Consider the following 26,452-nt stretch of genomic DNA (forward strand, 5'->3'; position numbering starts at 1 on the left):
AATGACTCTAGGATACAAATGCACCATCCGTGGCAAGCTAAGAAAGTTAAAGATATATCCAATTGAAAACAAAAGTACACAGTTCTGTGAGCATGTGTGAGAGAGAATGCATGAGCGCGCGCATGCCTGCCTGCACAAGTGCTGAAGAGATATTTTGGAGACAATTCTCCCTCAGAATAGCCTGCTCTTTAGTTGGCTCTAGAGTGTGCTGCACAGCAGGAATCTCATTGTGTCTGGCCAATTACAAGTCTCCCAGGCAATGTTTTTCAATGTTATCAGCCTTGCGTCAGAAATTGGCACAAGGCTGACTACCATATTGAAATTCAGATTTCAATATGATTAGTGAGCCTGGGACAGTATTCTCTAGGCTCACTAGTGTCTCTCCCCCCTCCACAGGGAGGGGTCCCCATCAAGGGGGACCAACTGTGATGACCCCACTGGTGGACACAAAGACCATTGAGGACCCCTGGGAGGTTAAGGGCAGGATGGTGTCTCTTGGGCAATGCCAGCCTGGCACTGCCCATCAGGCAGTAAACAAGAGAAATGGTATATTGGCGTTCATAGAGAGGATTTGAGTACAGGAGCAGGGGTGTCTTGGTGCAATTATACAGGCAAGGCCACACCTGGAATATTGTGTGCAGTTTTGGTCTCCTTATCTGAGGAATGATTTCCTTGCTATAGAGGAAGTGCAAAGAAGGTTTACCAGACTGATTTCTGAGATAGTGGGACTGACTTTCAAGGAGAGCTCGAGACCTTTAAAATTATATTTGCTGGGGTTTGGAACAGTGAGGAGGAGGATCTCATAAAACTATAAACCAGACAGGAGAGATGCAATATGGATGCTCCCAATTGTGGGGATGTCCAGAATCAAGAGTCAAAGTCTAAAAATACGGGGCAAACCATTTAGGACTCAGATGAGGAGAAATCTCTTCACCCAGAGATTTGTAAGTCTGTGGAATTCACTACCACAGAAAACAATTGAGGCAAAACATTGTGTGTTTTCAAGAAGTAGTTAGATTTACCTCTTGAGGAAAAGGGGACCAAAAGATATGGTTTGGGGGCAGGGGGAGAGACCAGGATCAGGCCATGATAATAATGAATGGTAGAGCAGGCTCGAAGGGCCTGTTCCAAGAGCAATGCATGCATGATCACTGAATATTTTTAAGGTTGAGTTGAATGGACTGATTATCAAAAGGAGTCAAAGAGTATGGGGGTTGACAAGAAAGTGGAGTTGAGACCATGATCAGATTGGCCATGATCTTATCAAATGACAGAACAGGCTCAAGGAGTAAAATGGCCCACTCCTGCTCCTAATTCATATATTCTTTTGTATCTTAAGGTAGCTGTATCCTTGCCAAAGCACCAAAATTCTTCTTGCAATATGGAAGCCAATCTGAAGTATTTTATAAGCTCATTATTGTGTCTTTTATATCTATAAAAAGTTAGAATTTCATTGCATTTAAGAAAACCCTCAATTGCATAACATGTTGCCTTCAGCCTTTACCCACAAATCCATCAGTGCTGTCTACAACCAGTCCTACAATCAAGCTCCCCTCTCACACCACTCCAATCTAACTGATTTAAATGGCTCCCAAAACATTTAAGTCTTGGTCCCAATCTGCAAATAGTTCAATTGCTTCATTATGTCCAAGAGACAGTGCAAAATAAATGCACCATCACATTCCTGGCTACATGGTAGGACACAGTAAGAAGTCTTACAACACCAGGTTAAAGTCCAACAGGTTTATTTGGTAGCAAAAGCCACTAGCTTTCAGCACACTGCCCCTTTGTCAGATGAGTGGGAGTTCCATTCAAAAAGAGCATATAAAAGACAAACTCAATTAACAAACTAATCATGGAAACGCGAGTCTTTACAGATAATCAGGTCTTAAAGCTACAGACAATGTGAGTGCAGAGACCATTAAGCACAGGTTAAAGAGAACATGTACTGTTCCAGACAGGATAGTTAGTGAAATTTTGCAAATTAAGGCAAGTCATGGGAGTTACAGATAGTGACATGGACCCAAGATCCCAGTTGAGGCCATCCTCATGTGTGCAGAACTTGGCTATCAGTCTCTGCGCTGTCATGTGTCGTGAAGGCTGCCTTGGAGAACGCTTACCTGAAGATCAGAGGCCAAATGGCCTCTACATGGTAGGAACCAGATTAACCTGTACTCTATATTATCATCTTATAGTATAACTTTTACTCTGTTGACAGAGGAAAAACAAAGATCAAAAAGAGGAAATGTGTAGCAAGTAGGTGCTCAAGAGAAACTAAGACCAGTTGCTTGCTCAGTTATGGCTTGGGGAGGGCAAGAGTCAGCAAGACATCGACAGATTAATGGGAAATTGGCAAGATATCAGAGAGTGCAAAACATTCTCCATTGTCAGATTAACTCCGATCCAGTAGATTTATTCTTCATGTAAATGGCAGCTGCACTGGAATCAATGGTGATCAGAGATTGAGCAACATGGTCATATATTGGAATCAGAGGCAAAAAGAAAATTGGGATTGATTATTACACATCCGGTTATGATTAAGGGGGACTATGTTTCATTCTTCAGTCTCACTTCAAAGTAGTGAGATACTTTAAAAAGGGAATGTTACACTTTCAGAAAGTATTTGCAATGCACAAAACTATTAAAATAAAACATCTATTACATGAGTATTGGGACTGTCAACTTCCAATAGCTTCCACATCTTGTAACGAGGCAACCAGAACTGCGCACAGTACTCCAAGTGGGGTCTGACTACCGTCTTATAAAGCTGCAGTATTATCTCCCGACTCCTAAACTCAATCCCTTGATTAATGAAGGCTAATACACTATACGCCTTCTTAAACACATCCTCCACCTGCAGTCAATCTTATTTTAGTTCTGAAATTAACTATAATTTTGGTAAATTAAACACTTGGAAAGAGCAAACATGTTTTTTTTAAAAAGAGTATTTTAAAACCTCAGAACCTCCCAAAATAGTTCAGTCAATGAAGTACTTGGGAAACATGATCACTCTTGCAATGGAGGGAAATATTGTAGCTAATATGCAGTCAGTAATGCCCTAGAAGTAGCAATTAGAAAATAGATAATGAAAAGATCTATTTTATTGATGTTGGTTCAGGAATAAATATAGACCAGAACACCTCCCTTGTTCCTTTGCAAACAGTGACAGAACTTCTTTATATCCATTTGAACATAGAAAACTACAGCACAAACAGGCCCTTCGGCCCACAAGTTGCGCTGGTCATATCCCTACCTACTAGGCCTACCTATAACCCTCAATCCCATGTACTCATCCAGAAGTCTCTTAAAAGACCCCAACGGGTTCGCCTCCACCACCACCGATGGCAGCCGATTCCACTCATCCACCACCATCCGAGTGAAAAACTTACCCCTGACATCTCCTCTGTACCTACTCCCCAGCACCTTAAACCTGTGTCCTCTCATAGCGACCGTTTCAGCCCTGGGAAATAGCCTCCGAGAATTCACTCGATCTATACCTCGCAACATCTTATAAACCTCTATCAGGTCACCTCATCCTTCGTCTCTCCAGGGAGAAAAGACCAAGCTCCCTCAACCTATCCTCATAAGGCATGCTACCCAATCCAGGCAACATCCTTGTAAATCTCCTCTGCACCCTTTCAATAGCTTCCACATCTTTCTTGTAATGAGGCAACCAGAACTGCACACAGTACTCCAAGTGGGGTCTGACTAGGGTCTTATAAAGCTGCAGCATTATCTCCCGACTCCTAAACTCAATCCCTCGATTAATGAAGGCTAATACACCACACACCTTCTTGACCACATCCTCCACCTGCGAGGCCGATTTAAGAGTCCTATGGACCCGGACCCCAAGGTCCTTCTGATCCTCTACACTGCTAAGAGTCTTATCCTTGATATTATACTCCTTCATCCCATTGGACCTGCCAAAATGGACCGCTACACATTTATCTGGGTTGAAGTCCATCTGCCACTTCTCTGCCCAGTCTTGCATCCTATCTATGTCCCGCTGCAACTTCTGACATCCCTCCAGACCATCCACAACACCACCAACCTTCGTATCATCTGCGAACTTACTAACCCATCCCTCCATTTCCTCATCCGAGTCATTTATGAAAATGACAAACAGCAAGGGACCTAGAATAGATCCCTGGGGCACTCCACTGATGACCGACCTCCACTCAGAATAAGACCATCCACAACCACTCTCTGCCTTCTGCAGGCAAGCCAGTTCTGGATCCACAAGGCCAAAGGCCCTTGGATCCCATGCCCTCTCACTTTCTGAAGAAGCCTTGCATGGGGGACCTTATGGAACGCCTTGCTGAAATCCATATAAACCACATCCACCACTCTTCCTTCGTCAATGTGTTTAGTCACATTTTCAAAGAACTCAACCAGGCTTGTAAGGCATGACCTGCCCTTGACAAAGCTGTGTTGACTACTTTTGATCATACCAAACTTCTCTAAATGTTCATAAATCCTGTCCCTCAGGATCCTCTCCATCAACCTACCAACCACTGAGATTAGACTCACCGGTCAGTAATTTCCTGGGCTATCCCCGTTCCCTTTCTTGAATATGGAACCACATTTGAGAAAGAAGACTGCAACTCAGTTTAAGTTCCCATCAGAAGGAAAAAGCTGCTGTGACAGACCAGCACCCTCTCAGCACTGCACTATTAGAAAAGCTGGAAATTACACTTTAATCTCTCCATATGACTGGAAATCTGCAGGAGTTGACAAAAATCAATGAGGTGTTTTATTCCACATGGTCACAAAGTGACCAGAAAGGAATAATGTAAAATAATGGTTTAGAAAGTTCTAGTACAGTTATAAACACCAAGTCTTAATCCACTTCTCTTCAGATGTTAACAACGAATTCCCAGATGTTTTGTTTCCATTTTAGCAAAACGGCTGCTAAAATATCACCGATTAGCAAGAATTAAAGAACTAAGAAACTTGGGAATTAGGTCTGTGAACTTTTATAAGAAGAACATTGACTGGAATATCACAATTAAAATAAAATTCAACTTCTCTTACAGTAAATCACAGCAGATTTAGTACTTACAAAGCTCAGAGAACTGATGAGAGACAGGATCTGTCCAGGAGTACGATAGTAATCCAGTTTTGGATTAATCATGGATGGTGTATTCAGAATATCCATTATATTTATCTCTGGAGACAAAGATGCAGTTAGAAATTCTTAGTAATCAAATTGGCCTTAACTGGAATATGGGGTTTGATTGCTCATTTTTAAATACGTTTTGTTAAACAATTTCAGCAATACAGTTAAATTGGACTATTCTACTGGTGACTCAATAACGTATCTGGATTTAAATTATATAAATTTATTACCTCGGTTCAGAGTAACTCTGGAGAGACCAAAGTCAGTTAATTTGATGTGGCCCTGATTAGAAATCAACATGTTGTCCGGCTTTAGATCTCTAAAAGACCAGAAAATCAAGTCATATTACAATTCGAAAGAACAGACAGAATATCCCTCCTCATAATCTTCTTTTCATGCTGTGCAATGACAGCCATAAAGCTTCCAAGTTCGATTCCTCAACTTTGCTGATCTCAACTGAGATAACAAGCCCAATTTTCCCATTGTAACCCACAACTTTTCTGGCGAGTCTGGTCAGGAGAATCATGTCTTCAGCCTTTTTCCGGGATTTGTGCACGCGCAGAGCCGCAGAACAACTATAGTTGGGATAGTGTTGGAAACAGGTGAGAAGAGAGGTAAGTTATTTGAATCTTTTTTTTAAAATGTAGTTTAAATATGTTTTGCATGTCATTAATCAGGAACTTGCCGGTCCCAATAGCATCTCCTACCCTGCCAGGAGTACTTCATTCTGGCGAGGTTTAGAGTAGCTCCCCACATTTGGGAGATGCTGCTGGAATGAAAGGGGGGTGGGGGTCAGGTTGCAGAGGGGGTGGAGGCCCCTGAGCATGGGCACCCTGGCAGTACCGGCCTGTGCCCCCTGGCCCATGTCTGATGGGCACCTTGGCACTGCCCATCAGGCATTGGGCAGGGCTTATTGTGGTCAGGGCCTAGGGGTGATTGGTGAGGGGATCTGCATGGGCTGGGCTGGAGGGAGGCCAGCAATTTGGGGTGGGGGGGGGGGGAGCGGTATCATGACATTCTGGGACTGGAGGGAGGGGAAGTCAGGTCTGGCCCAAGAATTGCTGTGGGGGCCACTGGAGGGGCAGCACCGCAGGGGTCCAGAGCTGGCCAGCAAACGGGGAGACTCATAGATTGGGACCACTGTGTATGCTCAGACTTCCAAAGCTGTCAGCCTCCGGCGTGAATAGGCCCCACCCACTGTGTTTTTCATTAGATTTCCAATTGTGACCTCTGTATTGCACAGAATGGGGGATTCAGGTCTGAAGTTGCACTGAAAAAACAGTCGTGATCTAGACCAGATTTCCTACCAATTCAGCACTTTTGGTAGAATCGCCCCCAATGTTTCTCGTTTTGGGAGCCTTTTGGCTGAAGTGGGGGTGCAGGAGGATACAGAAATTGCTGGCCAGAATTTGTTACTAATCATCTTTACTTTTCTCTTCATACCAGCTAAAAGCCACTCAATAACAACTGCAGGCTTCTTCCCAAGTGGCCTGTGTAAAATCAAAGAGACATATATCAGGGTGCATAGGAGCAGCAGATTATTCAACCCTTTGTGACTTTACTGTATGGTTAAACATAATCTTGAGAGATACTGAATGTGACAGGTTAATATTCTGTTGAATAAGCTATGTTCAATCCTGGCACCAACATCATATAGCTTACAGGACTAATTATCTATGCTCACACATGAAGAATGATCAGAGAGGATGGGCTATTCAAGAGCAGCATCTACAGACCCACACCCCAGTTGAGTTTCAGGAGAGCAACAAATCATTCAGTTAGATGAAGCAGATCACAGCTTCAACCTTAAAATTATATAAAAGATGTACATCACCAATTAGCAGCAAATCCCAAAGACAAAGATATCTGACATTTAAATAAAAGTTATTTAATGCTGCAAAAGTTCTTTCATGTAATAGTATTGAAATAATGATAATAATATGCACAACTGCTTAGCTCTTGCTGTGTCTTATTACAACAATTACTTGCATTTATAAAGCACCTTTAATGTAGAGATAAATCACATGGCGCTCTAGAGGTAATAGTCAATGGAAAAAAGACAGTAAACAATGAAAGATAAAATTAGGATGGGTTGGGGGAATTGTGACTAAAAGTTTGTCTAAAAGATGGGTTTTAAAAAGACTAACAGTAATTAAAGCATACAACTTAGTGACAGCAAATAGCAGGGTAAGGGGATGGGGGTGCACAAGACACCAGAGTCAGTGGAATAAAAGTGACATGGGAGAGGACTTGAAGGGCAAGAGAAGATTAGATTTATGGAGGTTATCATCAAGGAAGCATTGAAAGTTTTGAAGCAAACACAGCAGTGTGGTGCTAGTTAGTCTCAAGACACCTGCATTACAAAATAAAAGCGTTGAACCAGTTGGTGGTCCAACTCCCTCTCAAGACCCAGTGGCAAGGTGGCAAGACTGCTGCCTCGCAGCACCAAGAATCTGCGGTTAATTCCGGCATTTAGGTGACTGTGTGGAGTTTGCACATTCTCCCTGTGTCTGCATGGGTTTCTTCCAGGTGCTCTGGTTTCTTCCCACAATCCAAAGATGTGTAGGCAGATAGATTGGCCATGCTAAATGCTCAGGGTGACTGGGATAGGGCGGGGGGTGGGCCTGGGTGAGATATTCTTTTAGAGTCGATGTAGACTTGATGGGCCAAAATGGTCTCCGTTTGCACTGTAGGGATTCTACGGTTCTACGGCTCAGAGCAAAAATCAATGGGTTGCATAAAAGCAGCAAAAAAAAAATGCAAAAAGACTTGCATTTGTATTGTCCCTATCATGACCACTGGACATCTTAATGTCATCCAGTGCTTTCTGAAATATAATCACTGTGGCACTGTAGGAAACACAACAACCAATGTATGCAGCAAGCCTCCACAAACAGCAATTTTGATAATGACCAGATAGTTCTTTTTTTGTAATGTTGATGGAAGGAGTAACATTGACCCCAGAAAACTGAGAATTCCCCTACTCTTCCTCAAAATAGTACAATGGTATCTGTTACGTCAACTTGACAGGACAGATGGGGCCTCTGTTTTAACACCTCATTCAAAAGAGTGTTAGCCTAGTTTTTTTGCTCAAATCCCAAGTGGGATTCGATTGCAAAACCCAGAAACAGATCTGGCTGTTCTGACTTTCATGATTGTTTAGACTCAGGTTTGAACAAAGCCCAATCAGGCAAATACCAAAGGAACAAACTATCTCCCATCACAACAATGATTTATATTTGAGGAGGAAAAGACAATGAATATGCATGGTCATATTTTATATATATTTAGTTCAGTCTTACTGTACCTATGAATAATTCCATGTCTGTGTAAATAATCCAAAGCAACAGCAACCTCAGAAATGTACTTCACAGCCATGTCTTCATCAAAATAGCCATAAATGTGAAGTAGAGACTTCACATCCCCACCAATAAGATACTCCATCACCTGAGGGGAAGGAAAAGATTGATCTATATTATCTGTGCCTAAGAAACCAGTAAATTGCATTTAGCTTTAGAAGCATAAAGTATGGCCTAGCAATTATTCAGATATTTTTAAAACCATATTTTAAAATCAGTATGTATTACTCACTAGATTGTTCTCTCAAAGCCCAAATGCATGCTGCGATAAATTCCAAGGGTTTCTCTCCAGCTATTAGCAAGTCAATAATAATTTTGATTCTCTTAAATCTAACCTTTTGTGAGTCTCTACAATCCCTTTGGCCCCAACCATTAGCAGCCATGCTTTAAACCACTCAAGATCCAACTCTCTGGAAATCCCTTAATAGACCTCATTCCTTCCTTGAAGGACTTCCTTAAAAATTAACATTTTAAGTATTGAGCCATCACTCCTAAAGTTGACCGCCCATTTTATCATCACGTGTTTGTGAATCAACTTGGGCCATTTTTTTAAGTTAAAGACATAACGGGCAGGATTTTCCAGCCGTGCTCATCCCAAAACTAGGAAAATCGCACCCGATGTCACAATTCCCATGGCAGGCAGGACAGTAAAATTCATCCCACAAGTGCCTTCATTTATAAAGAAAAAACCTCCTTTAAGCATTTCTATTTTATTAGCTATTTCTTGGAATGATCTGCATCTGAACAAAAATATAGCATATACTTACAAGGTAAACATTGTTGGCAGACTGCAATGAATAGTACAAGTGCACGATGAAAGGGCTTTTACTCAGAGCTAGTGCAGCTCTCTCTGCCTGCAACTGGTGCACCATGTTTTTATGTATCAGATCAGCTTTCTTGACGACCTTGGGTGAAGAGAGATCAAAAATATGACAACTTCTAGTTCAAGCATTTAAACATTTCTGTATGTAAGTATTAAAAGTTGAGTATTTTTATTGCCTGCACTTGACAGCAACTCAGTCTTTTATTTTCAATTCATAATTTCTATTTAACTGTTTCACACACTAAATATTTTCCGAAAAAAGGGGCATTCAGATAATTTCCCCCACCATTCTCTTCTCCCAGTTAAAATAGTTGGTGGAAAAGTACCAAACATGTTTGCATTGCATTTTTCCATTAACATTACAGAAAAACACGTATTTATGCCTAGTACATTTTGCTTTGATATGATATTTGTCCATTCATGCCTTTCCACACCACACTCTGACACCCCACTCTTTCCATACGAGACAGACTTCTATACATTTTCTCTAAACCAGTTTACTTATTCAAAAACAACTTGTATTTGTTGCCTAAAATTTGGTTTTGTCAACACTGAGGAGGCAAATAAAAGTGATAACTTTGCTGAAAATTCTGACTGCCACTGTGATCCTGATCTCTGTGGGTTCTTCCCTTTAAATTTTCCTTTTTATTCCAATTCTGATCCATCACTTTGGTCTCTGGAACTGCTCCAATTAAACTGAATGTAAGTTTCAAAGACAGCACTTCATCTCTCTGCTGGCACTTTGCAACCATCTGGTCTGAACACTTTTAGTAATAAAAATAGAAAAGGCTGGAAATTTTAGCAGGTTAGGCAACAGTTACAGTTTCGGGTTGATGATTTAGAACACAGAGCGTTACAGCGCAGTACAGGCCCTTCGGCCCTCGATGTGGCGCCAACCAGTGGAACCAATCTAATGACCCTCTAACCTAAACTATTTCAATGTTATCCATATGCCTATCCACTGACCATCTGAACGCCCTTAAAGTTGGCGAGTCCACACCTGCTGCAGGCAGGGCATTCCATGCCCTTACTACCCTCTGAGTACAGAACCTACCTCTGACATCCGTCCTATAATTACCACCCCTTAATTTAAAGCTATGACCCCTCGTGTTAGCCATCACCATCCGAGGAAAAAGGCTCTCACTATCCACCCTATCTAACCCTCTCATCATCTTGTATGCCTCAATTAGGTCACCTCTTAACCTTCTTCTTTCTAATGAAAATAACCTCAAGTCTCTCAGCCTTTCCTCATAAGACATTCCCACCATACCAGGCAACATCCTGGTAAACCTCCACTGCACCCTTTCCAATGCCTCCACATCCTTCTTATAATGCGGCGACCAGAACTGTACGCAATACTCCAAGTGCGGCCGCACCAGAGTTTTGTACAGTTGCAAAGTGACCTCGCGACTCCAAAATTCAATCCCTCTACCAATAAAAGCTAACACACCATACGCCTTCTTAACAACCTTATCAACCTGGGTGCCAAATTTCAGGGATCTATGCACCTGTACACCGAGATCTCTCTGCTCGTCGACACTATCAAGAGCCCTTCCATTACCCGTATATTTTGTGCTCCTGTTACTCTTACCAAAGTGAATCACGTCACACTTTTCCGCATTAAACTCCATTTGCCACCTCTCAGCCCAGCTCTGCAGCTTATCTATGTCCCTCTGCAAACTGTAACATCCATTTTCACTGTCTACAACTCCTCCGACTTTGGCGTCGTCAGCAAATTTACTAACCCATCCTTCTACACCCTCATCCAGGTCATTTATAAAAATGGCAAACAGCAGTGGCCCCAAAACAGATCCCTGAGGTATACCACTTGTAACTGAACTCCAGGTTGAATATTTGCCATCAACCACCACCCTCTGTCTTCTATCAGCTAGTCAATGCCTGATCCAAACTGCTAAATCACCCTCAAATCACCTTATATTTCATAAGAATTGGAAAAGATTCGAGATGTAACATGTTTATGCAAGTGCAGAGGCAGTGAAAAGGGGCTGTTAGGGAAACAAATATAGTTAAGGGATTTATATTGGTAAATATTAAAAATAAGGTGTAGTTTTTAAGTGGGTTTAATTTAGTGTTTCTGTGTAAGGGAAGGACTAGATAACCAGAAAACTGGGATAGGGAATGTCTTAAGAAGACTGAGGTTGAAGGTACTAGCACTGAGAACTGTTCATTAAAGACAGGCAAAGCTAAAAAGGTTAACTAAGAGACAACTACAGTAACCAGTTTTAAAAAGGGGAAGCAGACTTCAGAGGTAAAAGTTTGATGCCATTCTAAAACAGTCTAGGAATCGATAGTTAAGCAACTGTGAATGAAAACAAAGAAATTCTGAAGCGGGAAGGTGTAAAACCTGTAAGCAAATCTTACAGGGTTTCTCTTTTTTTTACAAGTTTCTTTAACAGTAAAGCGGAAGTAGGCCGAGGGGTAACCTGGGAATGGCTTGTTAGTGAGCAAGGTTTAAAAAGCAGACCACACTATGCAGCGGAGTGAGCAGGCAGCAGAGTAAGAGCTAAAGGGCTTTGGTTCAACGGGCTTAGGCTGAAACGAGCGAGGCAGGGTAGGTTTAATTCTTAGTTTCTTTTTCTGTGGAATTTGAAAAGGGGAATTATGAGTGTGAGGCCAGTTTGTTGTTCTCAGTGTCAGATGTGGGAGGTCCTGGAGTCTCCTGGCCTCCCAGACATCCATATCCGTGCCGGGTGTGTCGAGCTGCTGCTCCTAAGGGACCACGTTAGGGAACTGGAGCTGCAGCTCGATGACCTTCGTCTGGTCAGGGAGAACGAGAAGGTGATAGATAGGAGTTACAGGCAGGTGGTCACACCGTGGTCTTGAGAGGCAGGCAAGTGGGTAACGGTTAGGAAGGGGAAAGGTCAGATACTAGAGAGTACCCCAGTGGCTGTGCCCCAGGGGGGAGCGGCGGCAACAGCCTACCTAGTGGAAGCAGCAGTGACTGTGCCTCCAGCGCCGAGTCCGGCCCTGTAGCTCGGAAGGGTAAGGATAGGCTGAGGAAAGCAGTAGTGATAGGGGACTCTACAGTGAGGGGGTCAGACAGGTGATTTTGTGGAGGCAGTCGAGACACTTGAATGGTAGTTTGCCTCCCCAGTGCAGGGATCGGGGATGTTTCTGATCGCATCCAAGGCATCCTGAAGTGGGAGGGCCAGGAGCCAGAGGTCGTGGTACATACTGGTACCGCTGACATAGGTAAGAAAAGGGAAGGGGTCATGAAAAGAGAATATAAGGAGTTAGGTAGAGAGAGTTCAGAAGAAGGAATGCAAAGATAGTAATCTCGGGATTGCTGCCTGTGCCACGAGACAGCGAGAGTAGGAATGGAAAGAGGTGGAGGATAAATGTGTAGCTGAGGGACTGGAGCAGGGGGCAGGGATTCAGGTTTCTGGAACATTGGGACCTCTTTTGGAGCAAGTGTGACCTGTACAAAAAAGGACGGGTTGCACTTGAATCCCAGGGGAACCCATATCCTGGCCGGGAGGTTTGGGAATCAAAGTGAAGTGACTGGGAGAAGGAGGTTAGTTCACAGATAGAGAGAGCTTGTCGACAGTGGGAGAGGGGGGATAGGCAGGTGATGGGGAAGAGGAGCGCTCAGACTGAAGATTTGAGATGTGTCTATTTTAACACAAGGAGTGTTGAGAACAAAGTAGATGAGCTTAGAGCGTGGATCGCTACTTGGAAATGTGATGTAATGGCCATTACAGAGACTTGGATGACTCAAGGACAGGACTGGATACTTTCCATTCCTACTCTCGCTGTCTCGTGGCACAGGCAGCAATCCCGAGATTACTACCTTTGCATTCCTTCTTCTGAACTCTCTACTTAACTCCTTATATTCTCTTTTCAAGTGCCAGATTTCAAATGTTTCAGAAGGGACAGGGAGGGGGGAAAGAGAGGTGGGGGAGTGGCACTGTTGATCAGAGATAGTGTCACAGCTGTAGAAAAGGTAGAAGCCATGGAGGGATTGTCTACAGAGTCTCTGTGGGTGAAGGTTTGGAACAGAAGGGGTCATTAACTTTACTGGGTGTTTTCTATAGGCCACCCAATAGTAACCAGGATGCTGAGGAGCTGGAAACATAGAACATAACAGCGCAGAATAGGCCCTTCGGCCCACGATGTTGCGCCGACCAGTTAAAAAACAATGACCCTCTAACCTAAACCAATCCCTTTTCATCCATAAACCTATCCACGGATCTCTTAAACGCCCCCAAACTAGGCGCATTAACAACTGCAGCAGGCAGGGCATTCCAATCCCTCACCACCCTCTGGGTAAAGAACCTACCCCTGACATCCGTCCTATAACTACCACCCCTTAATTTAAAGCCATGCCCCCTCGTGCTAGCTTTCTCCATCCAAGGAAAAAGGCTATCACTATCCACCCTATCTAAACCTCTAATCATCTTATATGTTTCAATAAGATCCCTTCTTAGCCACCTTCTTTCCAGCGAAAACAACCCCAAATCCCTCAGTCTCTCCTCATAGGACCTCCCCTCCATACCAGGCAACATCCTGGTAAACCTCCTCTGCACCCTCTCCAAAGCCTCCACATCCTTCCTATAATGTGGGGACCAGAACTGCACACAATACTCCAAGTGCGACCGCACCAGAGTTGTGTACAGTTGCAACATGATGCTGCGACTCCTAAATTCAATCCCCCTACCAATAAACGCCAAGACACCGTATGCCTTCTTAACAACCTTATCCACTTGATTCCCAACTTTCAGGGATCTATGCACACACACACCCAGATCCCTCTGTTCATCCACACTACTCAGAGTCCTCCCGTTAGCCCTATACTCGACACATCTGTTATTCCTACCAAAGTGAATTACCTCACACTTCTCCACATTAAACTCCATCCGCCACCTCTCGGCCCAGCTCTGCAATCTGTCTAAGTCTCCCTGCAAACTATGACACCCTTCCTCACAATCTACCACACCTCCAACTTTGGTGTCATCAGCAAATTTACTAATCCACCCAACTATACCCTCATCCAGATCATTAATAAAAATTACAAACAGCAGTGGCCCCAAAACAGATCCCTGAAGCACACCACTCGTAACTGGACTCCATGACGAATATTTACCATCAACCACCACCCTCTGTCTCCTATCTGCTAGCCAATTCCTGATCCAATTTCCTAGATTACCCTCAATCCCATACATCTGCATTTTCTGCAGAAGCCTACCGTGGTGAACCTTATCAAACGCCTTATTAAAATCCATATATACCACGTCAACTGCCTTACCCCCATCCACCTCTTTGGTCACTTTCTCAAAAAACTCAATAAGGTTAGTAAGGCACGACCTACCCGCTACAAAACCATGCTGACTATCTCCAATCAATTCATTACTCTCCAAATAACTATAAATCCTATCCCTAATAATTTTTTCTAAAACCTTACCCACAACAGAAGTAAGACTCACTGGTCTATAATTCCAGGGGAAGTCTCTGTTCCCCTTCTTAAACAATGGGACAACATTCGCTATCCTCCAATCTTCCGGTACTATACCTGAGACCAACGACGACCTGAAGATCAGAGCCAGAGGCTCCGCAATCACCTCTCTTGCCTCCCAGAGAATCCTAGGGTAAATCCCGTCCGGACCAGGGGACTTATCTATTTTCAAACTCTCGAGAATATCCAGCACATCCCCCTCATCAACTGCAATACTGTCTAGTTTACACCCCTGCAACCCAGTGTTCTCCTCAGCTACATTCATGTCCCCCTGCGTGAACACCGAAGATAAATATTGGTTCAATGCCTCTCCAATCTCTTCCAGTTCCACACACAACTTCCCTTTGCTGTCTGTAACTGGCCCTAATCTTGCCCTAACCAACCTTCTGTTCTTAACATGCCTATAGAATGCCTTAGGATTCTCCTTGATCCTATCAGCCAAAGTCTTCTCATGTCCTCTTTTAGCCCTTCTTAACTCACTCTTCAACTCCCTCCTAGCCAATCTAAAGCTTTCTAGTGCACTACCTGAGCCCTCAAGTCTCATCCGAACATAAGCCTCCTTTTTCCTTTTAACCAACGAATCAACTTTTTTAGTGCACCACGGTTCCCTAGCTCTACCAATTCCTCCTTGTCTGACAGGAACATACCTATCAAGGACTCGCAGTAGCTGCTCCTTGAAAAAACTCCACATTTCAGACGTTCCCAGTCCCTGTAGTCTCCTAGTCCAACCTATGCTTCCTAATTCTCTCCTAATAGCCTCATAATTACCCTTCCCCCAGCTAAAACTACTGACCCGAGGTTCATGCCTATCCCTTTCCATCACTAAGGTGAACGTAACCGAATTGTGGTCACTATCACCAAAATGCACACCAACTTCCAAGTCTAGCACCTGGTCTGGCTCATTTCCCAGCACCAAATCCAATATAGCCTCACCTCTAGTTGGCCTATCTACATACTGAGTCAAAAAACCTTCCTGCATGCTTTGTACAAAAACTGACCCCTGGAACAGATGCTGGAAAGATGTAATAATAAGAGTTATCGTGATGGGAGATTTTAATTTCCCAAATATCGATTGGAATATCCTTAAGGCAAGGGGTTTAGATGGGGAGGAGTTTATTAGGTGTGTTCAGGAAGATTTCCTGACACAGTATGTGGATAAGCCTACAAGAGGAGAGGCTGTACTTGATTTGGTACTGGGAAATGAACCTGGACAGGTGTCTGATCTCTCAGTGGGAGAGCATTTTGGGGATAGTGATCATAACTCTACCTCCTTTACATTGGCATTGGAGAGAGATAGGATCAGACAAACTAGGAAAGTGTTAAATTGGAGTATGGGGAATTATGAGGCTAAAGGCAGGAAATTAGAGGCATAAATTGGAAAGAGGTTTTCTCAGGGAAATGTACAGAAGAAATGTGGCAAATTTTCAAGGAATATTTGTCTGGAGATTTGTATAGCAACGTTCCAATGAGACAGGGAAGTTATGGTAGGCTAAAGGAACCATGGAGCACGAAAGCTGTAATGAATTTAGTCAAGAAGAAAAGCTTACAAAAAGTTACAAAAAGGTTCAGGGAGCTAGGTGATACTAGAGACCTAGAAGAGTATACAGCCGGTAAGAAGGAACTTAAGAAGGAAATTAGGAGAGCCAGAAGGGGTCATGAGAAGGCCTTGGCAGGTAGGATTAAAGAAAACCCCAAGGCATTCCACAAGTAAGTGAAGAGCAAGAGGATAAGACGTGAAGGAATAGGACCTATCAAGTGTGACGGTGGGAAGGTTTATTTAGAACTGGTAGAAATTGCAGAGGTACTCAATGAATACTTTACTTCAGTATTCACAGTGGAAAAGGATCTTGGTGGTTGTAGTGCAGACTTTCAGTGGACTGAAAAGCTTGAGCATGTAGACATTAAGAAAGAGGATGTGTTGGAGCTTTTGAAAAGCATCAAGTTAGATAAGTCGCTAGGATCAGATGGGATGTACCCAGGTTACTGTAGGAGACAAGGGAAGAGATTGCTGAGCCTCTGGTGATGATCTTTGTGTCATCAACGGAGACGGGAGTGGTTCTGGAAGATTGGAGAATTGAGGAAGTGGTTCCTTTATTCAAGAAAGGGAGAAGAGATAGCCCTTGATGGAGAAGATCCTGAGAGACAGGATTTATGAACATTTGGAGAGGTGTAGTATGATCAAGAATAGTTAGCATGGCTTTGTCAAAGGCAGATCATGCCTTATGAGCCTGACTGAATTTTTTGAGAATGTGACTGAACACATTGATGAAGGAAGAGCAGTAGATGTGGTTTATATGGGCTTCAGCAAGGCGTTCGATAAGGTCCCCCATGCAAGGCTTATTAAGAAAGTGAGGGGGCATGGGATCCAAGGGTATATTGCTCTGTGGATTCAGAACTGGTTTGCCCACAGAAGGCAAAGAGTGGTTGTAGATGGGTTTTTTTCTGCATGGAGGTTGGTCACCAGTGGAATGCCCCAGGGATCTGTTCTGGGACCCTTGCTCTTTGTGATTTTTATAAATGACCTGGACGAGGAAGTGGAGGGATGGGTTGGTAAGTTTGCTGATGACACAAAGGTTGGAGATGTTGTGGATAGTGTGGAGGGATGTCAGAAGTTGCAGCGAGACATTGACAGGATGCAAAACTGGGCAGAGAAGTGGCAGATGGACTTCAACCCAGATAAGTGTGTAGTGATTCATTTCGGCAGGTCAAATAGGATGGCAGATTATAATATTAAGGGTAAGACTCTTGGCAGAAGGATCTTGGGATCCAGGTTCATAGGACACTCAAAGCAGCTTCGCAGGTAGAGGCTGTGGTTAAGAAGGTGTATGGTGTACTGGCATTCATCAATTGAGGAACTGAGTTTAGGAATTGGGAGATAATGCTGCAGCTGTATAAGACCCTGGTCAGATCCCACTTGGAGTACTGTGCTCAGTTCTGGTCACCTCATTACAGAAAGGATGTGGAAGCCATAGAAAGGGTGCAGAGGAGATTTACAAGGACGTTGCTTGGATTGGGTAGCATGCTTTATGAGGATAGGTTGAGAGCTCGGTCTTTACTCCTTGGAGAGACGAAAGATGAGGGGTGACCTGATGGAGGTATATAAGATGCTGAGAGGTATTGATTGAGTGGATTCTCAGAGGCTTTTTCCCAGGGCTGAAATGGTTGCCACAAGAGGACACAGGTTAGGGTGCTGCGGAGTAGGTACAGAGATGTCAGGGGTAAGTTTTTCACTCAGAGGGTGGTGGGTGCCAGCCGATTCCACATGGATTTGATAAGGTCTTTTAAAGAGACTTTTGGATAAATACATGGAACTTAGTAAGGTAGAGGATTTTAGGTATGCCTAGTACATAGGGACATGTACGGCGCAACTTGTTGGCCGAAGGGCCTGTTTGTGCTGTAGTTTTTCTATGTTTCTAATCCACAAGTAAAACAAAGCGCTATTTAAAAGATTTGAAAGTGTACCTTTTTGAAAGCAGAATTTGAATCATTCGTGTGGAAGCTGGAATTCAGTAGGACAAGATGGTTCAAGGTATAAAAATCATTTGGGGAGAATTCTAAGGAGAAATCCACAGATACTTGGTTTCACAGCAAAAAGTGTGTTTTGCTAAAACCAGCTTGGGTGTTTAAAAGGACTTTGTGGTACCAAGACTATTGTAGCTTAAGATATACTTTGTAATCAATGTTAATCTTAAAATCTGTGTACTTGTTAAACTGAAGGGGAGGTAAAAGAGCATTGTATCATCATCCAACTTTTCATGTTTAAATACATTCATTTCATGTTGTTAAGACTAATTAGTGGCCCTATGACTCTCTTACTTCACAGTTTCTAAAACAGTAAAGTTACTATTTGAGCCTGGGACCTTCCCATCCAGTTATAATGCAGCTGGGATCATAACAAGGCAAAGTGAAGAAAACATCAAAAAAAAGGAAGATCTGTGCTAGGGTGGAAAGCAGGGGAAATTAAATAACAAAAGATATAATGGCACAAGGCAAAAGGGAAAGGTAACAGGACAAGTAAGCAAACAAAAGATGTGTCTGGAGGAGGTGTAAAAGGGAATAGCAGAATTAGTACCAACAGCTGCTATTTGAATGTATAGGATCAAAAACATTAATTCCACAAGTTTGGCTTATGCCCAAGCAAAAGTATAGGTGTTTTTTGGGCTTACATTGAACAATGTGGGAAGCCGAGGGCAAGAGATCAGAGTGCTAGTAGTATGGAGAATTAAACTAACACTAGGAATCCCTATCTAACAATCCTGTGGAACACCTTTTCAATAACCCCCATTTGGAGATGTGGGTGCCAGTGACTAGACCAACATTTACTGTCCATCCCTAATTGCCTTCGAGGAGGAGTGGTGAGCCGCCTTCTTGAACTCTGCTGTCTGTGTGGTGCTTGGGAAGGACTTAAGATTTTGACCCAGCTATAGTAAAGGAATAGCAATATAGTTTCAAGTCAGGATGATACATGGTTTGGAAGTGAATTCCCAGCTAGTGGTGATCCCGTGCATCTGCTTGCCCTTGGAGGTGGTAGTGGTCGTGAAGATGCATTGCGCCAGTGAATCATAAAGGGAATATCAAAGTGGTGTATATCAAATGGATTGTTCTGTGCTGGATGGTGTTGAACTCCAAGTGCTGTTGGAGCTGCATTCACCCAAGCAAGTGGAGAATATTCCATCACATTTCTGACATGTCTTTTTGATAGTGGACGGAGAGTCAAGAGGTGGATTACTCTAACTCCTAACCTCTAACTCTACTTCTTGTAGCCACAATATTTACAAATGGTTCAGTTTCTAGTCAATGATAACCCCGCAGGATGTTGGTAGCTGGGAAGTTTAAGTGATCAAATGCCATAATAGATGATCGGATTCTCTCTTTTTGGGGACGGTCATTATCTGGCAGGAATTTACTTGCCACTTATCACTCCAATGAGGTCTGGAGCCCCTAGCCCTGGAAGAACCCAAACTAAGTACCAGTAAGCCAGCTATTCCTCAGTAACTGCTGCTCAATAGCATGGTTGAGGACCACTTCCAACTGGGAAGTAAAAACAAGGAAGTTTGTAATAAATCATGAGTCCAAGTAAAACTTGAACCCACCCAAACCTGGTTCTGCTCCAGTCTCAGCCAACAAGCCCAGACATGGCTAAATGTTATGAAAAAAATACCCATGAACACATTTAACCAGTTGTGTTGGGGTGGCATTGGGGCATCACAATAGTACAGTTGTTAGCATTGCTGCCTCACAGCTCCAAGGACCCAATTCAATGTCGTCCTCAGTTTTAATAAGTTTATTTATTAGCATCACAAGTAGACTTACATTAACACCGCAACGAAGTTCTGTGAAAAATCCCCTAGTCGATACGGTCCAGCACCCGAGGGAGAATTTAGCATGGCCAATCCACTTAACCCGCACGTCTTTCAGACCGAGAGGAAGATGGGACCCCTGGAGGTGTTCAACGTTCCACATGTTCTGTGAAACCCATACAGACATGGGGAGAACATGCAAACTCCACACAGAGTCACCCAAGCCGGGAATCGAATCCCGATACCTGGCATTGTGAGGCAGCAAGTAATCTATTGCAAATGTACAGGGCTTTGAGCAGCAAACAATGTGGAATCAAAACATTTTTACAGATGTCCAAATTACAGTGACTACATTTCAATACTTAAAAACTGTATCCATGTCTCAATATTTACAGATTTGTGCTAATTACAATGATTACATTTCAATACTTAAAACTATATACATGCCTCAATTAATTACTGTGTGCCGTTAGTGCTCAGATTGGCACACAGCTACGCAGGTCGAGGGTATTCTGCAGTTCCTGGGCCCTCGGTCTGCCTCCGTTAAAAGGCCTTACAGTGTGGCCTTTCCCCATTGTGCCTTTGCGGCGGCTGCCCCAGGCTTCAGCCCGTCCCTCAGCACGTAGTCCTGGACCGTGGAATGTGCCAGTCTGCAACACTCGGTCGATGACAGTTCTTTCAGCTGGAAGATCAGCAAGTTTCGAGCGGACCAAAGTGCGTCCTTCACCAAGTTGATGACCTTCCAGCAGCAGTTGATATTTGTCTCGGTGTACATCCCCGGAAACAGCCCGTAGAGCACAGAGTCCTGCGTCACCGAGCTGCTCGGGACAAACCTCGACAAATACCACTGCATCTCACTCCAGACCTTCTTTGCAAAGGCACATTCCACAAGGACGTGTGCGACCGTCTCGTCAGCCCCGCAGCCGCTTCGAGGGCAGCGTGCGGTGATGTTGAGACCTTGAGCGTGCATAAAGGATCTGACGGGGAGTGCCCTTCTCACCACCAGCCAAGCCAGATCTTGGTGCTTGGCAGCAGTGCTAACTACTGTGCCACCTCTATGATGACAATCTGCATAATCGTCTCATGTACATGGGTTTCCTCCAGAAGAAGTCTCACTTCTTACTGAGACTGCTTACTGTGTTTACCCCAATCCAACGCCGGCATCTCCACATCATGGGTTTCCTCTCACAGTCCAAGAATGTGCAAATTAGGTGGATTGGCTGTGATCAACACACTGGGCTAGGGCAGGGGAGTAGATCGACGTAAAGTGCTCTTTCAGGAGGGTCAGTGCAGACACAATGGGCTGAATGGCCTCCTTCTGCACTGTTGAGATTCAATGGGACTTGAAATGTCACAGATTAAGAACATAAGAAATAGGAGCAGGAGTAGGCCATCTAGCCCTTCGAGCCTGCCCTGCCATTCAACAAGATCATGGCTGATCTGTCGTGGCTCAGTTCCACATTACCACCCTCTCCCCATAACCCTTAATCCCCTCTCTTATCAAAAACCCATCAACCCGCGTCTTAAAAATATTTAGCGAGGTAGCCTCCACCACTTCAACGGGCAGAGAATTCCAGAGATTCACCACCCTTTGAAGAAGTTCCTCCTCAACTCCGTTCTAAACCACCCCCTCTTTATCTTGAGGCTGTGCCCCCTAGTCCTACTATCCTTTCTGAGCGGGAAGAGTCTCTCCACCTCTATCCTACCCATCCCATTCATCATCTTATACGTCTCAATGAGATCTCCCCTCATTCTTCTAAACTGTAACGAGTACAAGCCTAGTTTATTCAGCCTCTCCTCATAGCTCAACCCCCTCAACTCCAGTATCAGCCTAGTAAACCGCCTCTGCACTCCCTCCAAGGCCAAAATATCCTTCCGCAGGTGCAGCGCCCAAAACTGCACACAGTACTCCAGCTGTGGCCTCACCATTGCCCTGTACAGCCGCAGCAAGACCTCCCTACTTTTATATTCAATCCCCCTCGCTATGAAGGCCAGCATCCCATTCACCTTCCTGACCACCTGCTGCACCTGCAAGCTGGGTTTTTGCGACTCATGCACAAGGACCCCGAGGTCCCTCTGCACCGTCGCCTGCTGCAGTTTTTCGCCACGTAAGTAATAATCCTTCCTATCATTATTCCTACCAAAGTGGACCACCTCACACTTGCCAACATTAAATTCCATTTGCCATTTCCTGGCCCATTCGCCCAGCCTATCTAGATCCTTCTGCAGACATAAGAACATAAGAACATAAGAAATAGGAGCAGGAGTAGGCCATCTGGCCCTTCGAGCCTGCCCCGCCATTCAATAAGATCATGGCTGATCTGTCGTGGCTCAGTTCCACTTTCCCGCCCTCTCCCCATAACCCTTAATCCCCTCTCTTATCAAAAACCCATCAACCCGCTTCTTAAAAATATTTAGCGAGGCAGCCTCCACCACTTCAACGGGCAGAGAATTCCAGAGATTCACCACCCTTTGAGTGAAGAAGTTCCTCCTCAACTCCGTTCTGAACCTCCCCCCCTTTATCTTGAGGCTGTGCCCCCTAGTCCTACTGTCTTTTTTGAGCGGGAAGAGTCTTTCCACCTCTATCCTATCCATCCCATTCATCATCTTATACGTCTCAATGAGATCTGCCCTCATTCTTCTAAACTCTCCACACCCTCCGCACAATTTGCCGTTCCACCAATCTTGGTGTCATCAGCAAATTTCGACACCCTACACTCGGTTCCCTCCTCCAGATCATCTATATAAATGGTAAATAGCTGAGGCCCCAGCACCGACCCCTGGGGCACTCCACTAGTCACCATCCGCCAATCCGAATAGCACCCATTGACCCCCACTCTCTGCCTCCTATTTGACAACCAATCCTCTATCCACGCTAACACCCTACCCCCAACTCCATGTCCCCTGACCTTCTGTAATAACCTCTTGTGAGGTACCTTGTCAAACGCCTTCTGAAAATCAAGAAAGACCACATCCACCGGCTCTCCTCTATCTACCACCCTAGACACATCCTCATAGAACTCCAGTAAATTTGTCAGACATGACTTCCCTTTAACGAAACCATGCTGCGTCTGCTCTACCAAGCAATTCCTCTCAAGGTGCCTCGCTATTTCCTCCTTGATGACGGATTCTAACATTTTACCTACCACAGACGTTAAACTAACCGGCCTATAATTCCCTGCCTTTTGCCTGGCACCCTTCTTAAACAACGGCGTAACATTAGCCGCTTTCCAATCTTCCGGCACTTCCCCGGAATCCAGCGACGTCTGGAAAATAACCACCAACGCATCCACTATCACCTCCGCCATTTCTTTCAGAACCCTCAGATGCATTCCATCCGGTCCTGGGGACTTGTCCACAATCAGCCCCTCCAGTCTGTCGAGCACCGCCTCTCTCGTAACAGTAACGTCATTAAGACCCTCCAGTCCTACCACCTTTCCATCTCTAACACCCGGCAAATTATTCATGTCCTCCTCCATGAAGACAGAAACAAAAAAGTTATTCAGGACCTCAGCCATATCCCCATCCCCTACCACTAAGTCCCCCTTCTCATCCTCTAAAGGACCAACATTCACCCTAGCCAGCCTCTTCCTTTTTATATATTTATAAAAACTCTTGCTATCCTTTTTTATATTAAGCGCTACCCCAGCTTCATAGTTTCTCCTACCCTTCTTTATCAACTTCTTTGTCAATCTTTGTTGACATTTAAACCTCTCCCAATCCTCTTCTCGCCCACTACTCTTAGCTACTCTAAACACCTCCGCTTTTAATTTAACACTTTCCTTCACCTCCTTCGTTATCCACGGCTTATTACCTCTCCTCCTACTGTCCTTTTTGACCATCGGAATAAATTTCCGCTGAGCACCAAGAAAGATCTCCTTAAAGACCCTCCACTGCTCCTCAGCAGACCTACCTTCCAACGCGCTCCCCCAGTCCACATTCGCCAATTCTTCTCTCATCCTATCGTACTCCCCTCTGTTCAAACACAGGACGCGCGTCCGGGAACCCACTTTCTCCTCCTCCATCTGCACCAGAAACTCCACCACACAATGATCACTCTCCCCAAGAGGATCAGCTGGTCGTTTGCCCTCCCCACCCCCAATCATACCCATTGTGCTTGCCTTGACAGCATACAGCTTCTTTTCATCATGTTTCTTCCGAGCCAGGTACACTTTGCCGAAAGCCCCCCGGCTAATGGGCTTGATGATGGCAAAGTCCTCGATACTGGGTGCTGCCGGCACCTTGATCGTCTTCACATCGCTGTACAAGCCGGCAGGACTCGGAACTTCCATCTTTCGACTGGAGGAACCCAGAGACCATGCCCCCGATACCCCCTCAGGCTGCGCCGCTCCAGCGCCGACAACCCCCTCACGCCGCGCGCTCCTGTTTTCAAAATCCCGCTGAGGTCTTCCGCCAAACGGTTCAATCCCAATAGGTGTCTAACACGAAGCTGGAATCATTACCAACATCGATTGAATCATTCGTTTGGAGAGCGGTTCCACTTCTCGGTTTTTTTTTACTAGCTTTTCGAACTGAATTTATTCTTAAATCCTCTGTTTAATCCGTGTGTTTGAGCAGGCACTGAGAAAGCTTTACAGATGGGTCCTAGAAGGCTGGTGGCGTGACGCAGTTTGTAATGGGCGGTTGATCTGATTGTTATGAGTTTTGTAAAAGTTTATTTATTAGTGTCGCAAGTAGGCTTATATTAACACAGCAATGAAATTACTGTGAAAATCCCGTAGTCACCATACTTCGGCGCCCGTTCAGGTACACAGGGTGAATTTAGGATGGCCAATGCACCCAACTAGCACGTCTTTCAGACTGCCTAGGAGTATACTGCCACAATGACCGATTGGTATTATTGTTAGACTATTAATCCAGAAACTAAGCTAATATTCTGGGCACTTGGGTTCAAATCAGGTAACAGCAAATGGTGGAATTTGAATTAATAATAAAAAAGTCTGGAATTAAGAATCTATCTCGAAAACAGGGCATCACGATCAGTTCTCCAAGCCCATGCTGATCATGATGCCCTAACTAAAACTGCAAAAACAAAAAATCTTTGGGGCGACAGGGTAGTAGACTAGTTAGCACTGCTGCCTCAAAGTGCCAGGGAGCTGCATTGGAATCCCAGCTTGGGTCACTGTAAGGAGTCTGTATGTTCTCCCTGTGTTGGCATGCATTTAAGAACATAAGAAATAGGAGCAGGAGTAGGCCATCTGGCCCTTCGAGCCTGCCCCGCCATTGAATAAGATCATGGCTGATCTGTCGTGGCTCAGTTCCACTTTCCGGCCCTCTCCCCATAACCCTTAATCCCCTCTCTTATCAAAAACCCATCAACCCGCTTCTTGAAAATATTTAGCGAGGCAGCCTCCACCACTTCAACGGGTAGAGAATTCCAGAGATTCACCACCCTTTGAGTGAAGAAGTTCCTCCTCAACTCCGTTCTAAAACGCCCCCCCTTTATCTTGAGGCTGTGCCCCCTAGTCCTAGTGTCTTTTTTGAGCGGGAAGAGTCTCTCCACCTCTATCCTATCCATCCCATTCATCATCTTATACGTCTCAATGAGATCTCCCCTCATTCTTCTAAACTCCCAACGAGTACAAGCCTAGTTTATTCAACCTCTCCTCATAGCTCAACCCCCTCAACTCCAGTATCAGCCTAGTAAACCTCCTCTGCACTCCCTCCAAGGCCAAAATATCTTTGCGCAGGTGCGGCGCCCAAAACTGCACACAGTACTCCAGCTGCGGCCTCACCAATGCCCTATACAGCTGCAGCAAGACCTCCCTACTTTTATATTCAATCCCCTTCGCTATGAAGGCCAGCATCCCATTTGCCTTCCTGACCACCTGCTGCACCTGCAAGCTGGGTTTTTGCGACTCATGCACAAGGACCCCGAGGTCCCTCTGCACCGTCGCCTGCTGCAGTTTTTCGCCACGTAAGTAATAGTCCTTCCTACCATTCTTCCTACCAAAGTGGACCACCTCACACTTGCCAACATTAAATTCCATTTGCCATTTCCTGGCCCATTCGCCCAGCCTATCTAGATCCTTCTGCAGACTCTCCACACCCTCCGCACAATTTGCCGTTCCCCCAATCTTGGTGTCATCAGCAAATTTCGACACCCTACACTCGGTTCCCTCCTCCAGATCATTTCCTCTGCGTGCCCTGGTTTCCTCCCACAGTACAAAGATGTGCAGGGTTAAGTGGATCGGCCATGCCAAAGTGCCCTTCAGGGTCAGGGGATTAGTTAGGATAAGTGCCTGGGGTTAAAGAGATAGGGCTTGGGTGGGATTGTGGGCAGTGGAGACTTGATGGGCTGAGTAGCCTCCTTCCGCAACTTAGGATTCTGTGAAACTAGGGGAACCCCATGTAGAC

The 26,452-nt window shown here is 44.6% G+C and overlaps 1 protein-coding gene across 1 annotated transcript in view; it reads right to left on the reverse strand.

The window, feature by feature from the left end:
• mastl (microtubule associated serine/threonine kinase-like) overlaps positions 1 to 24,255 on the reverse strand; it is a 61,608-nt gene extending 37,353 nt beyond the window's left edge. Inside the window, exons 1-5 of the mRNA XM_080217329.1 lie at positions 24,183 to 24,255; positions 9,246 to 9,383; positions 8,427 to 8,566; positions 5,350 to 5,438; positions 5,063 to 5,169 (exon numbers count right to left, since the gene is read on the reverse strand). Coding sequence (XP_080073455.1) covers positions 5,063 to 5,169; positions 5,350 to 5,438; positions 8,427 to 8,566; positions 9,246 to 9,383; positions 24,183 to 24,224 — 516 coding nt within the window. The 5' untranslated portion in view covers positions 24,225 to 24,255. The remainder of the gene's footprint in view (positions 1 to 5,062; positions 5,170 to 5,349; positions 5,439 to 8,426; positions 8,567 to 9,245; positions 9,384 to 24,182) is intronic.
• Between the last annotated feature and the right edge of the window lie 2,197 nt (positions 24,256 to 26,452).

Source organism: Carcharhinus amblyrhynchos, chromosome 2 (genome assembly GCF_965287045.1).
Source record: "Carcharhinus amblyrhynchos chromosome 2, sCarAmb.v2.hapA, whole genome shotgun sequence".
Classification (NCBI taxonomy): domain Eukaryota; kingdom Metazoa; phylum Chordata; class Chondrichthyes; order Carcharhiniformes; family Carcharhinidae; genus Carcharhinus; species Carcharhinus amblyrhynchos.